The following is a 16,093-nucleotide window of genomic DNA, read 5'->3' on the forward strand; positions in this document are numbered from 1 at the left end:
TTTAAATTTCAGAACTTCTGCTTTACTCTAAAACTGCATTCTATGTTTCATGAACTTTCCTCACATGCTGGACAAGTCAGAAAATCGGTCTTGTGATGGGTATGTCAGTAGCACAGACAAGGAGAATGAACAGAAAAATCTGTTCTTTGAGCTCGCTTCTTTTTTTCTTTCACTAAGAGAAACAACTAATTAGTTAGTCTTTCATGGAGGATAATTGAATTTATTGCAAACTATACATTTGTTCAATTCAATTTAAGTTAGTAAATGACCATTACAAAATCAGAGTTATATTAGTATGCTAAGCAATTAAAGATGTATCTTCTATGGCAATAAGAGAAAAATGCCTTTTAACTGGGGGTTCTCTGAGTGTGTTTTCATGCAAAGTGTATATATTACCTGAAGAACTACCTGAGTAGAACCCAGTGACTGGATAACAGTCTCCTCTTCAAAAAAGTTCTGATTTGACTAAAACCAGCTCAGAAACCAAACAAACACCCCTTAGTGTGAACAATTTTTTTTCTATGTTTTAAAAGGCATGTTTATCATACCAGTTTTGCAGCACAGAGTTCAAGCTTCATAAGGGCAATATTAATTTGCTTTTACTAGTATCCATGTTATTTAAATAACATGTATTTAGGCATATTGTGTGTGTAAGAAAACTAAAATTAGTTAATGGCATCTTTCATTCTAAAAGAAAAAAAATTGTCCCTTTTTTTTTTTTCTTCTTTTTTTCTTCTTTTAACTATGGGAGCAATGTGGGTAGCTGAGTGCAAACCTCACACTCGTTTTAGTTTTGAGCAGGAGGATGATTGTGAAGCAAACCTCCCACTCATTCCTGCTCCCTTTGCTTTCGTTCACAGCATGGGATGGTCTAACAGGCATGAACTGGATTCCTTGTAGGTGAAATGAAACCAGAAGGTGCAGCCTGTAACAAACCTAGCACACACCAACTGCTGCTGGGTGTTCAGTGCACAGGGGCTAGAGTTAATTCAAGAAAATTCCTCTGAAATATGTTCGGATAGCCTGAGGAGCACAAAAGGCTCATGTAATTAAAAGCATCCCTTCCCTGTTTGCAGGGTATTATTGGGAAGGTAGATTCCTCATAGAGCAATCTCTGTAGTGCCAGTCTTGGCTAAGCTTTTCTCTAGATAACTGCTTTTCATCCGGCTGTACGTTTTGTCCAGACCTGGTTGGTTTTTTATTTCCAGTATTCTTCTTTCAGCTTTCCCAACGGCTTCATTAAACATTCTCCGTAATTGTGAGTAAAGACTGGGATTCCCTTTGACCTACATTTCCAGTTGTTTGTCCTGTGGCTTACTGGACCACCACTAGCATTTCTGCTTCTCAGGTGTATGAAGAACTGCAGAGGTACTCAGGAAGATAAGTATGGAGAAATGTGATTGCCAGTCTCGACATGACTTTTTAATGAGCGATATGAAAAATTAAGTACTTACTGTACTCATAGTTGCCTTTCAAAGTTGAGTCAAAAGGCTTGAAATGGAGCTGGGCTGCAGCCCTGTAGCCAGACAGGTATGATGCTTATGAGAGGCATGGTTCTGCAGAAATGCCTGTGTGGGAAGAGACACTGCTGGTGATGGTGATGAGGGAATAAAGAGGTACTGAGAAGCCACGTCCAAAGGATGCAACTTCATCAGCTTCCTTCTTCCATGTTTTGGCTCTTGATCAACACAGAACTGATGCACAGGTACTACGTAGTGAAGCTGGATGTATTAGCAAGCAGTGCAGTTTTTTTTCTTCTTGTGAGGAAACAGATGTTGCCCTCCTTTTCCCTCTGCCAATCCATGGCATCAGCAGAGGCGTCCTTGATTATAGTAAGCATCGTTTCTGAAGGCTAAAATACTCTCTTCTATTTCCTATTTAAAGATACATTCCTGCCACTGTTTCTTCTAACCTCAGAAACATGCTTGGTAAGCAGCCAGCGAAAATGTGAGAAATCTGAAAGTTACTATGTTTTTAATGAAATAGAGCTGGGAGGGCTGGAGCATGTGAGTACACTTCCTGGTATTAAAAGGTCACTTCTGATGTTAGAAAGGGATATGCTTTACAAGATGGGATCTGTTCCTTTGCTGCAAAGCAGTTCAGTTTCCGTATTACCTGCAGTTGCTGGTGTTCCAGTTCTGATTTTTAGATTATCACCCGTCAGCAAAATGACTATTGTACTGTGCCTGTATAGCAGGTAAATCTGTTAGTAGGTGCTGTAACGTTATATAACTCAAATCAGAAATGAAAAAGTAATCCTCAGTTCGTATTTTAGAGCATTAGTGAAGCACAGATTATTTTCAAACTGCAGTTGATTGGACTCTGTCCTTTGTAAATACTTTGCAGTTAAACCTGTGTGCTGAAGCAGCTTGGAGCTTAGGCTGCTGCTCCGTTTGCCACCACCGCCAGTTCCTCTCCAGCTATTTTTGTGTTGGTGTACAACATTGTACGGTTCTCCTGTAGAGCTCTGTGGCACGCTGCTAGTAAGGCTTAAGCTCAGCATATTAATACGTGCTTAGAATGGCTGTTAGGGTTCCGCTTAGGTTGTTACTGTGCTGAGGTACCTGTTGATGGTGTACAGAATCACGGACTACATTAAGTTACCCCAATCTTTCTAGAAGGAAATAATAAAGCTTGGGGCTGCCATACTCGAAATGCTTTCCTCTATCAAAGAGAACTTGATAGGAATATCTTGAAAGACAGAAGATCATCTATATACATTTTCATACTGACTTGCAAACTCTATGACTTTTCAAGGTGAAATAATGGTATTGTAACCCATGTGTTTTTCTTTTATCTAAGTGCTAGTCTGAGGAGAAGGCTGGAAATGCAAGTTTAAAAGGTGAATAATGCACATATGTCTGACGACATATAATGAGATTGAGCATTTATTCAGAAACACTTGAATTTGTTCAGCCACTACCATACTTGTTAGCAGAGAAAATATTTGCATGAACGTGTAAAACTAAATACACTAGGGACAAAATTCCTAAGTTCTTTTTTAGGAATTGTGCAGTTGAAGATTACTGAAGCTAAATAAGATTTAGACATTTCCGACACCCCACTCCCCAGTAATTCTTAGAAGAATTATTAACTTCAGAATCTCTCTAACAAGAGTATTTACTGCTTGCTGGTATTTCTGTTTTAATTACTGAGGGGAACATAATGCGCTTGACAAAGCTGAAAGCTGCAGTGCCTCATACTGTTTCAGCAACTTACTGTGGTTTTAGTTTATCTTAACCCGTGTATTGATCAGCAGGAGCTGCACTTATGACAGTAGATTTCTATTCAAATGTTACATGATATCAGAACACCTACGAGCTGTTTGGCTTGAGAGTAATACTAACTTCACGAAAAATTATGAGCAGGTAAATAGCTGGTTACTGTATAAGGCTGAACGGAACAATCCATGTTTGTGCATTAAACTATTCAGATGAACACTGCTAGCAAAGCACAGAATGTTCTCGCTATCATAGAAGACACTGTTTCATGCCATTTTAAAACTCTTGATGCTGTGCGTACTTGGACAGAGCCTTAGCTTTAAGCTCCTGAATTGTCCCATCAGCTTTGTTTGAACAGTTTGCTGTGTATGGCATAGTTTTGTGGAAATCAGGTGGGCTATTAATAGCTATAAAATTAAGCATGTGTGTAAGTGCTTACAGACTCATAAGTTAAGCACGTGCCTTTGTGTAAAACCTGGATGTGAGCAGTCCAGGCAGGAGAGGAATTCGAGCGCTCAGTCCCCTGTGGAGGGGGTGGCATGGGTGGTGTCGGTATGTTGCTGACCTGAGTGACAGCACTTTTTTTTGTTTATTACAACTCAGCTTTGTTGTCAGTTGTGCTTAAGCAGAACACACAGTTCATTGCCATTTTTTTCTATACAAAGCCTCTTCAAACACGTAGAGTGGGATGGAGGGAGAATTGTGAAATGTGTACAATTGCCACTGTTGCTATGTGAAGTTTAAAAGCTTTCCATGAGGAAGGAGTAGTACTTACAGCACTTGACTGAATTACAAAAACACTTATAAGTGGGTGAAATCTTGCTAAAAATAAATCATTTCCCTCACACTTCTCATGGGATGGAACAGCTTTTCTTGCATTAGCACCAGATTTTAAAAAGCTGTGTCGATTTTCCTCTGTTCCGCTTTAAAAAATACTCTTTCAAACCACTTTACAGAACTCTAGCAGAATGCTGCTGATGAGTTCAGAGATGAACCTGGGCAGTAAAGAGGGCAAAGGCAATTTTTTTGCTTAGTTATACATGTATGTCATTCAGAGAATTGCAGTGATAATATACTGAAGTTGAAAGAAACTATCAGATTTATTTTACAATTCAGTCCTGAGTGAGAGAGCACTCATTCCCTGCATAAGAGGCAGTATATTATTTTACAGGCACTTGGTATTTTCAGTGGATTGCAGATTGGGAATGTATATAAAGCAGGAAGTGAGGGAACGCGCGTTTTACTGCTGCTGCACCACGCAGTTACTATGTTCTTAAGTTCATAATAAATTTGGTGGGGATTACAGCCTGTACTTCAAACTAGGCAGATAATTCCACTGCACATCCAAACGCGTTTTGTACAGAGATCGATAAGTTTCAGTAAATGTAACTTGCTTTATAGGTATCTGTTTGGAAAGTAAGTAATTTCTCACCACTTCTGTTCATGGGTTATACTGTTAATTGATTGTACTTTGAGGCTGTTGAGTTGTTTGGATTAGTTGGGCAACACTCAGAATGCCTGGGTAATTCTTCACTGTTATTAAGAGGATTTATGGTCATTTTGTTAACAAAATATTTCTTCTGTGGGGTTGCTTTTTTGGCTCTTTTGAACTCAAGTTTTATTGGAGCTCTAGAGGCTCCAGTCAGCGCCTTGTTTCAGCCCCCAGTGCAGCAAGGTAGGCGATAGCCCTACCTTCTCTGAACCACAGCCACCTCGCCAGTGTGTTCCATGTTGCAGTGAGACCTGGGGCTCAGGAGGGGAAAGGACCCAAGTGTTAACTCCCAGGCAAAAATTATAGTTGCTTCTGGTGAGAATGTTGTTCTGCCTTGGGTGCTTTGTCACTGACTTCAGCGCTTTGAGCTTACCAGAACATTCCATGTAAGCCTTTCACTTGTGCTCAAGTAGCATATATCAGGACCAAATGCTAACTGCTGCCTCCAAGCAAAAAGGAGAGTAACAAGATCCAGAGAAGAGGCTCTTGGAATCTAGTTCACCCATTCAGTCGTGCACAGTGATTACAGCCCAAGACACTAACATACTCCTGGTGTTTTGTCTTTGAGTTTTCAAAATAGTCCATTTAGTTGCAGATTTGATAGCAGTATCAAGTGATATGTATTGTACCAGAATCTGTTGGGACATGCACTTTTAAAAATTATTATATTTTTAAAATTATTAAGGGACCTGTAGTTCAAGGGTCATTTTGTCTTTTCGTACATGCTATTGCTTCGCTAGTTCTTTGTGGCCAATCAAAGAATTGTGGCAAATAGCCCTGAATTTTGCTGCTATAAAACAGTATTATTAGGATGGTTATGAAAATTTAACCCTCTTCTATTTTCAAGTGAACAAGCTTGTTTTTCCTCACAGGCAGGCTGCTGTTGCATCATTTCTCATCTGTTCTGACATCCATATCTGTGACAATTGTATTAATGCTCATCCCAAGTTTCAGTAGTTCAATAGTGTTGCATTCTGTGAAATCCTGGTCATCGGTTCAAAATTTAATTTGGCTATAAGAAAATACAGGATACTTTGAGCTGCAGTTTGGCTCAGTTATGAAAATGGGCTTGGCTTGTAAGGAGCATGCGGTTCCTCTCAAATGTCAGAACTCAGGTCCCAAGGGGATTTTGGCACTGGTTTTTGTGGTTCCCCCACCACCCCCTTCTTCAACATTTTCTTAATTATGTCACAATGTAATTATTGTTCAATCCTTTATGACTTTTGCATTTATAGTTTACCGAGTCATTTCAAATTTGGATTTGGTCTAATAATGACAGTGAGGAAGATTACAACAGATTCCCCAGGCATTTTGCATGTAGTGTAGCTCAGTTCCTACTCATTTGATATACAATATCCTATGATATTATGTATAGTTTTGCAGAAAAAAATCTAAACCACTGCATCTTCTTACACTGCATTTTGGCATTCTGAAGTTCAGCTCCCACATTTGTTGTCCATAAATTTATTTTTGATACATGAATGCACTAGTCTCTAATAATATAGCTTCTTAGATCTTATGGAGTGCTACGAAAACAGTGCAGAAGAAGAAAACAAGGGGGGAAAATATCCTTCATACTAGGTGAATTACTTTGTTTTATTAGGGGAGTAGTTTCAAGACCAGTAAGTATCTGAAATTGTATTGATTTCATTGGTACAGACGCATTTGCAAGAGACCAGCAAATGCATCAGATCAGAGAGGAGTGTAATGTATTTTATCTTTTTGTTAAGAAAATGTTATTGGCTGCATTCAGTAAGTGAGCTATCAAACATACCAGCTGAAACTTATCACTTGGAAAAAGTTACGTTTACTGAGTTTTCAACTATTCATACATAAATATAAATGATTACCCAGTTTAGATTTACAGCAGTTTTAATAAAACCATAACATATGGTTACTTTTTGACGATAAATAAGTTGTCTGTGATCAGTGAAGCAAGTATATTTTATTTTGGCAGTGGGAATAATAAGGGCATATGTTGACAGAGAAGGATGTAAATAGTTTTTTTGGCACAGACTAATGCCTCTATATTGTATGTGAAGATACTGTTCAAATCAATAAAACCAAATGCATCAGTTCTTCGTTCCTGCTTACTCCCTGCAAGCCTGTGGGTACCGAGTACCATCAGAAACCAAGGGGATTTTATTCTGAGACAGTCACAGTGAGGGCAGCAGAGAGATGCATATCTTTATCCCTTTCCTTCACAGTGAATTTATATCAAGCCATGTCACAAAACAAACTCCAAGTGCTGTGAGCCTTCCCATAGTATGAGTGCAGACATCCATGAAAACTATCTTTTGTGTAGTGGCATTTTCTCTGAGAATGTAATTTTTTTCACTCATGTGTGTTATTCCTTTGAACTTTGAATGAGCACTTTGGCTGAACTTGACAGAATTATATATTTGGAATTAATTGCCAGTAATTTCTTCCTCTTACCATGCAGAATTTTGTCATAGGCATTTCAGACAGTAAGCACAGCAGACAGTAGGCTGGGTGCCCTTCACAACAAAGTGCACGTTTATCAGGATGTTAGCCAACTTGGTTAAGGTTTATTTTACACACACTGTGTGTAAGTCCCTTTGCTTTTACACAGCTGTTCCCACCCCCACAACATGCTGGTTAATTCCTATTATATCGTATAATTATTATTATATTGTTATTATATTTATCTATGTAAAGAATGATACCTTGTGTTACTTCAACTACTATTCAGAACATTCCCATCAGAGTGTAGGCTTTGGCTTTGCTTAAAACATCCAGTTTGGTATTTGTGGGTTTCAGAATTTTCAAAACTTGTTCTTTATTTGCAATCACAAGTGAGGGAAATGTTCTTGTTGGTTGTAGGGGGGGCTTTGATCTCAGTCACCTTAAACTGCACACTTTTATAGCTACAGTTTTTTTCGTTTTGGGTAGATGCACATGGCTTGGTTATCTTTCATCAGTCTCATTACTTAAACTGATGTGCCAGGGCACTTACAGTGTTGTAGAAGGGCTGTGCTGGCAGGCTTGTATGCCTATCAAATTTCTGTCAAGGGAAGAGTCAGCAAAACTTGCATTTGATTTTAAAAAATACATCGTTTCTCAGGTGTGTATTTCTATCATTGAAGTCTGAGCTAACAAATGGAAGAACAAAAGGCACAGGTGTGATGTTTCCAATATTGATTCCTAAAGTGTGTCCTGTCTTCGCAGTGCAGGTACTGTAGATGCAACCTGCATTCTGGCATAATGACTGGCCAAGCAGAACTCATGAGCAAAAAAGAATTAATTCCTTTTTAACTTAGGTTGCTATAGAGAACCTAGCCAAATAAACATACCACTGCATGTCCAAGTTGCATTTTTCAGAAGGAAGTTAAGTGTCCAAATCACTTCTTTGTATAGATTTTCTGGCTTGCATATCTTTGACAATGTTTCTTGCAGTTTGTCCAGTAGGTCAACATTTTCTAGTTCACAGAGCACACCGTGTTCCAGATAGAAGATGCATCCATAAAGGCCACTGTGTCTAAAATCTGGTTTTCACTGGAAAAAAAACCATATATTGACTTTCTTTTATGTCCCCCATTTCTGTGCTCAGCATTCTAGAATGGTGGGTAGTGGCTTTGAGGCACTACCTTTACTTGAAAAGGGTATCAGACAGCTTCTGCAAGAACTGGAACTTAAGCTTGATGTGATTCAGAGGTCAGAACTAGCAGTATGGTTTTGAAAGCACAGATAAACAAATTTGTGCAACTGTGGAGTACACCTGTGATACGCCCTTTTTCAGTGTCTGTTGAATACATTGATAGTCTCTCATTAAATTTAGTGAACTTTGGATGAAAGCTTCAAATGAAAAAATCCCCAGACAAAGAAATGCTCTGTATTTCCGTTATTAATAGAGCGCTCTGACCTCACAATGGACTTAGTTGGTTACTTTCTTTGCACTTTCTTTGCACTCTCTTACTAGTGTCTTGCTTTCTTCAGAATTTACCATTTCCTCCAAGAGAAATGAATCCCAGAATTTGTTTGGCATTGTAGTTTTCCAGGGTCATGTCTAATTCTTCCATACCCCATCGCTGTTTCTCATGAAGTCAGCAGGAACTTTGTCTCATTAGGAAGAGCAGGGTCTGGTTCTAAAACAAAGCTGGTTTAGCTGCATGCTTTGGCATTTAGGGCAGGACAGAAGTTGAAATGATGTCTGTAAAATATTTCTTTCCCCATCACAAATGGGTATGTGTGCAGTACACTGGAGATCGGATACAGGAACAGTGGAACAAGATTAGAGTCTAGCAGACTACTTGTCTGCAGAGTGCAGTGCAGCAGAAGCGGGGAGTTATACTGCCTTTAGCTCTGAATAGTGTGATCCTTAGATGTCATCCTTATCTGTTGCCTTATGAGGCACCCAGCAATGCAAGACAAGGTAGGTATTTGAAAGTTAGAGCTGAAAAAAGAACTACATGCAACGCACTGTGTCCTTTGCTGTTGATAGTTTTAAAGTATGACAAGATGCAAAAGAAGCTCTTCAGAGCAAAGGAATTAATTAAATTGACAAAAACAACAGGGTATGAAAATGCATGTGATATGTAAAATTACAAAATGAATGGCTTATTTATGACTTCAGCTGGTTTAGTACAACATTTTGCCCAACTTCAGATTGTTCAAAAAAGGATTAAATATAATTAATGCTGTATGACCTGCTTTTTTCTTCTTCTCAAAGAATGTAGAGCTGTACATCTAATGAGGACCCCTGAAAAGACTGTTATGTCCAATTGTCTCAATTATGCAAATAACGTTGATATTTTAGCAGAAGGGAGGGGATACTTCAAATTAAAAGTTTCAGCTCCTGCTTTAGCCTTTCTGCAGTGCTGGCATTTTTACAGCAAGTACATCCACTGTTTGAAGAGAGGAAAGGAGGTTTAACAAATTGGAGATTTGGGCACTATCAAAGTAGATTTGTTGTGCCTTGTTCCACCATGAGATGAAAATACCCTCTGGGCAGGGAGATGGGTCATGAGACTTCTAAAGGATTACCTTCAAAGGGAGTCATGAGATTGGTTTGAACAAAGAAGCTGCTCACATGCTTATCATATGAGATTCTCTTCTTAAAGTGGTGGAAACCCATCTCCTTGGGAATTCTCATGAACTTCAGAGAGACTGGAAGTCCTAACAGTAGGATGAATGAGAAGTCTGAACAGTAAATAGAAAGATGGAACAGAAGCTCAGAGTTAAATGCAATTTATTTATTCTAGATGTAATTCGTCTTTCCAAATTCTGAAGCGCTTCCAGTGACAAACAGGTAGGACATGATTTTAAACTTTTTTTTTTGTTTCATTCCTGATAATCTTTGGTACTTTTTTTAGCATTGATATGCATAATTGAAATTTTTGCTGGAGAGCTGTATGTTGGCCTACAATTAATTGGAAAAAGAAAATTCAGCTGAAATTACAGTACTCTAATTAGACTACTTCCTAGATTTCCAATTTATTTTGGAAGACATGAAACCTCAAGTACTAATTGCAAGAAGACAAAATGAGTTTTCAAGTCCAAAAAAGGTGTCTCAAAACATTTCAAAATTATAAAGTTTCTTTGGTATGAGTGTAATAAGATGTAGAAATGCTGGCAAAGAGAGATCAGGTGAAAACATATTTTCACGTATTTTAGTATTTTGAATGCTATCGTTGAGCTACCTCTGCAGCAAATGGGGATGGAGTTCTGGGTGATTTTTTTCTTTTGTTTTGTAAGTTAAGACTTCGCTTTGTTGGGGTTGTTTTCAGTTTTCAAAATTAGCCAGTAATACTTTCTGGAGTTCACTTTTGGCAACTAACCATCTGACAAGTAAGCCTCTTTCTGTGTGTGCTTGTTTCCAATTGAGTTTATCAAGGTCCAGTGGTGGGTTAAGTGTATGGAAGTCTTAGGACAGAAAAGGACATAATTTATAGCAATTTTCCTTACCCCAGTGAGGGTTGCCAGTAAAGGGAGGTTCCAAGCAAAAGACTTATAACAAACATCAGCAGCTTCATCACATTGATATCAACAATGCTGCTGTTGTCATTTGAAGTAACACATTTCTGCCAAAAAAGCATATTGGCCTCTGAAATGAGAAGCCTCTATGAAAACTCCCTCACCAAGATCCAAACTGTGTGTGATCCCTGAATATTCACATACCAATCTTTCAAATGAGAGAGGAGCCAAGGAGGCTCAGTGTTGGCCCTTTTTACCCTGTAACTCTTCAAATCACAGCTCCACAGAATGATGCTCTCACCCGCTCTTCTGTCATTCCTGCTGCTTCTGAGGAAGGACATCTCAGGGTAACAGTAGCTCCAAGAGGGCAGAGCCTTGTGTTCTTCTATTGAGGCAGAGACAGCCGTGAACACAGCTTCTGGCCAGTTTGAGTCTTCTTTAAGACCCCTAATTCCGGTTTTAAATTATTTTTTTTTCCATTTTTGATAACGGGTTAAGTCCAGTGAACTGAAACCTTTATCAAGATTTTTCCCCACCATCAATCAAATTCAAATGGTAGTCTGCAGCTAACATTTTAAAGCCAGATACACAAGTTACACATATTATCTGACAACTGTAACTGATGCTGTGTAACAGTACAGGCAGAGTATTTCCTATGTTGTGTTCCATGGATTGTATTACGACCTGTTGAAGCTAGACATGTTCTTTCTCTTTAGAGAAGAACAATGTCTTGCACACCATGAAAAAAAAGAGTCCAGAAACGTCACTGGAGATACTGTTTCCTGGTTCTGTGCTGGTTTTAGGCCAGAACCTAAAGGGTTTAGGTAGCATAAGGACTGAAAAGAAGATACACCAAATTTTCCGAAAACTGTTGTTATCTATAAAGTGGTTTGAAATCTCGTATCGCACCTGCCCTTTGTAATTATTTCAGTCCTGAAGTACTGAAGTTTTCAGAAAGTTCCCAATATATGTTGGCAACTCTCAGGTATATGTAACACAGTATTTTAAATACACATATTTAGTGTCTCCAGGAAATGATTTAACCCTTGAGTTGCAACGCTTTAATAATTATTTCTAAAAGATTATAAAGACTAATTTTGTGTAAATCCTGCAGCCCAAGAGTTAAATTAGCTGGAAATTCTTTCTTGTTTGAAAATGACAGAAAGCAGCAGGGTATAAAATTCAGCTGATTGTGGCATATTCTGTTAAAGGTTAGGTATTAGCTAAGGCCTGGAAAAGAATTGCTTTACTGAGTGTAAAATGAGCCGCAGAAAGTTGCAGATTTTCGACAGCTCAAACTACTTAACAGAATTCTGCCTGGAGAATCTTGCTTTCAGGAAAACTGTATGTACTGCAAACTAATGTGAATTTCTTAAGGGACAAATTGGCTAACTGTTGTATTACATATATATTCCAGTATATATATAAAAAGAGTGTGTATCTACAGGAAGCAGGAGAGAAAAGTAAATAGTTATCTTTTCACAAAATATATATTTGTTCAGCACCTCCAGATTTTAGAGACTTTTGAGATATGCAGATACTGTATTATATTGTGAATATAGAAATTTTATTTTGTAGTGATTTTAAAGTGTGTTTTATTAACATGCCTAGCAGTATGACTTAAATAGTGGCTCTCATGTATTGAAAACGTCAGTATAATAAATTCTCCAACCCTACCTTTTCAGTGGGCTCTGCACTTCAAATAGTACTAATTAGAACTGTACCTTTAGAGCAAACTCTCATAGATAACTAGTATCTCACGCAACATGTAGTCACTCTCTTAAAAAGATTTTCATTCATGGTTTGCCCTATTTCTTAAAGAATAAATACTGCAAGGTCTCAAAGCATACTACTACATCATGTATGGAAAATCAGCATGTTTACTGGCTTACTGGAGGTTTTATAGAAGTTACCTCAGAACTAGTAATTTGTAACCCTTACATCAAAGAAGTGCTTATATTTTTAACCTCTTTTCCAAACAGCATATTTTTGATCATTTCTACTCTTAATAGGTATTATTCTTAGTAACATGGACTTGAATGGCCCAAATCTCTCTCAGATAGGGGCAATATTCTAGTCCAATTCAATGTTTTTTGCATCTGTATCGCTAAGGGCAGGTTAGTCTTTGTTTGCATGCATCATTAACATCTGTAGTCACAGTGTGCTAAACCACAGATAACCAGGAGAATTAAGCATGTGGGTAGTTTTAGTTAGAACTATTCATGGGCTTAGTTTTGTTGTGAGGGAAGTACCTTGTTATGTTGGTTATGATTTCGTAAGTATTGATGAATTTCACAAAGGAAGATCTGCTGTTGATGTTGTTGAATTACGTGGGTTTTCATGATAACAGCATTTTTCCATTTCAGGTCAGAATAGCCTGTATGGAAAGCTCATAGTTATAAGCAGTTTAAGAGCAATATCCCACATGGATATAATCTGGAAGAGTTCTGACTTCTTTTAAAACCGTATCTAGTGAAGAGTCTTTATGTTAGACAGGTCAGGTTAATCGTTACAGTACAAAAATCCTTCTTGAGCCATGTCACAGCTAGATACCAGGGTCACCTTGCATCTTCAAATAAGAATTATTAACAAATTATCTTATAGAAGAAGCTAGTAATTACCAGGCTACTTTGGCTCTACTATCTTAGAGGCTGTTTGCTGTCTCTCCCTGCTCATCCACTTGCTGTATTGGGCCTCTTGAGCACGGTTACTTGTAGGCAAGGATGACTCTACTCCGTGTAGATAAAGTTACTCAACACTTCCCATCCCAGCATCTTGGTTTGTGTTTTGTTGTAACTCCGTCACTCTTTAAGATCTTGGAGTAAAACTGGCTATGTGGAGTGTCTGCAGGCAGAAGGTTTGTTTTGGGAAAGAAATTCAAAGCAGGTCTAGAAAGGAGGCTAAGTACAGAGTTATATGTGTGTTCCTCATCTCCCTAACATCAAGAACAGAAGGGCTAAAGGCAGGAGGAGGATTTGGCAACTTAATAACAGACCTGGACTAGGTAACAAATGGAGATTATATATTATTGTTAACATTTCTTAGAAAATAGCTTCCCTGAAATTTGGTACAGTAAGGGATGGGGCTAAGCTGTTGCAGGAATGGCTTTTGCTGCCTTAAAGAGTGGTATGTGGGATGTGTAACCTGGTTAGTTTCTTTCTACATTCCATGCAAGAAAAAATCTCTCCCTTGCAAAACTAGACAAGGTATGTTCTCCACAGGCAAGCACTAAGCCAAGCTGTCCTGCGGTGTGCTCCAAATGGTTCTTTAGTTGCTCTATTTCAGTTGCATTAGCTGTATAGTTAATTTAATGCTGAACTGTACCCAAGCAGCTGTGCCTGCCTCTCAGTAGGGTGTCTGAGCTCATCCAACATGCTTTACTCCATGGCTCTGTGCTGGAACTGGGTTTATCCAGCCACATCGGAGCAAGCCAGGTCTGCTCTGGTGTTGAGGCTGGTTTTCACATCTCTGAGCTGCTGGGGAAGAGCTGCATACCTCTGAGATGCAGCGGAATTGTGTTAATTTTGAAAAGAGAGCTTGATACTTCCTTTTGTAGACTGTCTCCCTAAGTTAATGAATGTGAAGAGAAAATTACTTCTGTTTCAGCAGCTGTTTGCTGTGTGCCTTACCAGCAGGCCAGGAACACAAAGCATAAGGAAGGCATGAAAGCTCCTTAGAGCCCTCTGTGCAGCGTAGTACTACTTACTGGTTTCCACATCATCAGTGGGTATGATATCTGGCCTCAAGTTGAAATAACGTTGCTTACTGACACTGCCATCCTGCCTGCTGGGTGTTAGTCTGAACTACAGAGCAAGTGGTTCCGTGGCAAGGTTGCTAGAAGAGTATGGGTTTGAACTGAACCATATGAAAAACTGAGTCGGATGAGAATAAGAGTTGTCTTGAGAAAATCGTCTGTTATTTGAAAGAATTTTACAGCTCTCCTAAATTACTTCTTGATGCTGTACTTAGTAGCAAACAATATAAGCGATCCTCTTTCTAGTGGATATTGTATGGTACTTCATATTCTAATTGTTGCTAAAACTATAATCAATTGTACAAATAACTAATTTTTATATGTCATGCAAACTAGGATTTTGGAAGTTCAGTTTAGATTCACAGGCTGTCAGTGTTCTGTAGTTGAGGACATTGTTTGTGGCTCTGGCCCCTTGTAGCATAACACAAATTTAAAATAGCATTATGGTTTTCTGCCCTGTGTTTCTTAGCAATTAACAATTCTGAGTAAAATCTTGCCAGTTCTTGAGTATCTACAAAATTGAGTATTAACATTCATCACATAGTTTGGAGTATTTTTCTCCAAGCAAGAACACTGTTATTGGGAGGACAGTTGTTCTAGGTAGAACTAATCACCTGAAAGGTTGATTAGTTGGGCACTTGGGAAAACTGTTCCTTCAAAGTGAAGAAGAATGATGGATAGTATAATTGGGATGTTGCATTTAAAGGCAGTGCAAGATAGAAATCTTCCTAGCCTCAGTTTTTAAGTTCCAGATAACAGGGATTCTGCTGATGTAATGATTTATTTTCTTTTTTTCTCCTAATTTCTTACTGGCAGATTTCTTACCTGTTTTCTCTCGAGTAACAGCAGCTGAATGTGGTGACTTACGTAGCATTTACAAAAGTCTGTGGGCTTGTTTACATGGTGAAGGGACTTGTGCACACACCATGCACATGCTTGTGGTATGCTTTGTCCCACCTCCAAATTACTTCTTTCTCTCACCATCTCACCAAAGCAAACATCTCTCTGCTCAAATCCGGCATAAATATCCCAGTTTAATTGTGTAGAGCATTCTAATTAAATAATTGGGCAACATGATTTAGATTTTACTTCCCTGGTGATACTACCTTTTGCAGCATATTGGAAGCTAAAGGAGGATTACCAAGAAATGTTGGTAAAATGGTGTGAACAGTTTGGTAAAATGGTGTGAATTAGATTAGATTAGATTAGAGCTGAACGTTTCCATAAGTTACAATAATCAATCCACATCTTAACAAGATGTGGTAATTTGTATTCTTCCACAGATGTGAGCTCTGCTGCCCAGTCAACTCCATTTTTGTATTATTCTGTGCTTGATTTAGCCTGAACAGCTTTGTCAAACCCTGTATTATGCATGACATGCGTTCATTTGTTCCCCCGCTTCCTCCGTCATTGCATCTGTGTGCCAGGCCCTGGCTGCGGTGTCCGAGGGCTGGGCAGGGCTCCATGCCCCCCGCACGCCTGCTCCATGCCTGCTGTCTGCCGACCAGCTGTGCCTGCGACAGGCAAAGCCTCGCAGGTGTGCAGCAGCTGGGGAGCATGTGCTCTTCAGCAGGGCTCCAGGTGCCAAAGAGCTCTCCTGCAGTGGATGCTCTCTAGCTGCAAAATAAGACCAAAGCCACATCCCATCCTGTGACCAAGTCAAGCATGCCAAGCCATCCAGCGAAGACGTAT

At 38.9% G+C, this 16,093-nt stretch overlaps 1 protein-coding gene across 10 annotated transcripts in view; it reads left to right on the forward strand.

The window, feature by feature from the left end:
- The window catches only part of TRPM1 (transient receptor potential cation channel subfamily M member 1), a 102,206-nt gene that overhangs the window by 27,345 nt on the left and 58,768 nt on the right, over positions 1-16,093 (forward strand). The window contains exon 1 of one of the 10 annotated variants that reach the window (XM_080395560.1): positions 9,053-11,991. The exons of the other annotated variants lie outside the window; for them this stretch is intronic. Within the exon in view, the coding sequence (XP_080251686.1) occupies positions 11,908-11,991 (84 nt within the window). The 5' untranslated portion in view covers positions 9,053-11,907. Of the gene's footprint in view, positions 1-9,052; positions 11,992-16,093 lie in introns of those variants that run through there. 10 annotated transcript variants of the gene reach the window in all.

This window comes from Falco punctatus (assembly GCF_963210335.1).
Source record: "Falco punctatus genome assembly, chromosome: 7".
NCBI classification, from domain to species: Eukaryota; Metazoa; Chordata; class Aves; order Falconiformes; family Falconidae; genus Falco; species Falco punctatus.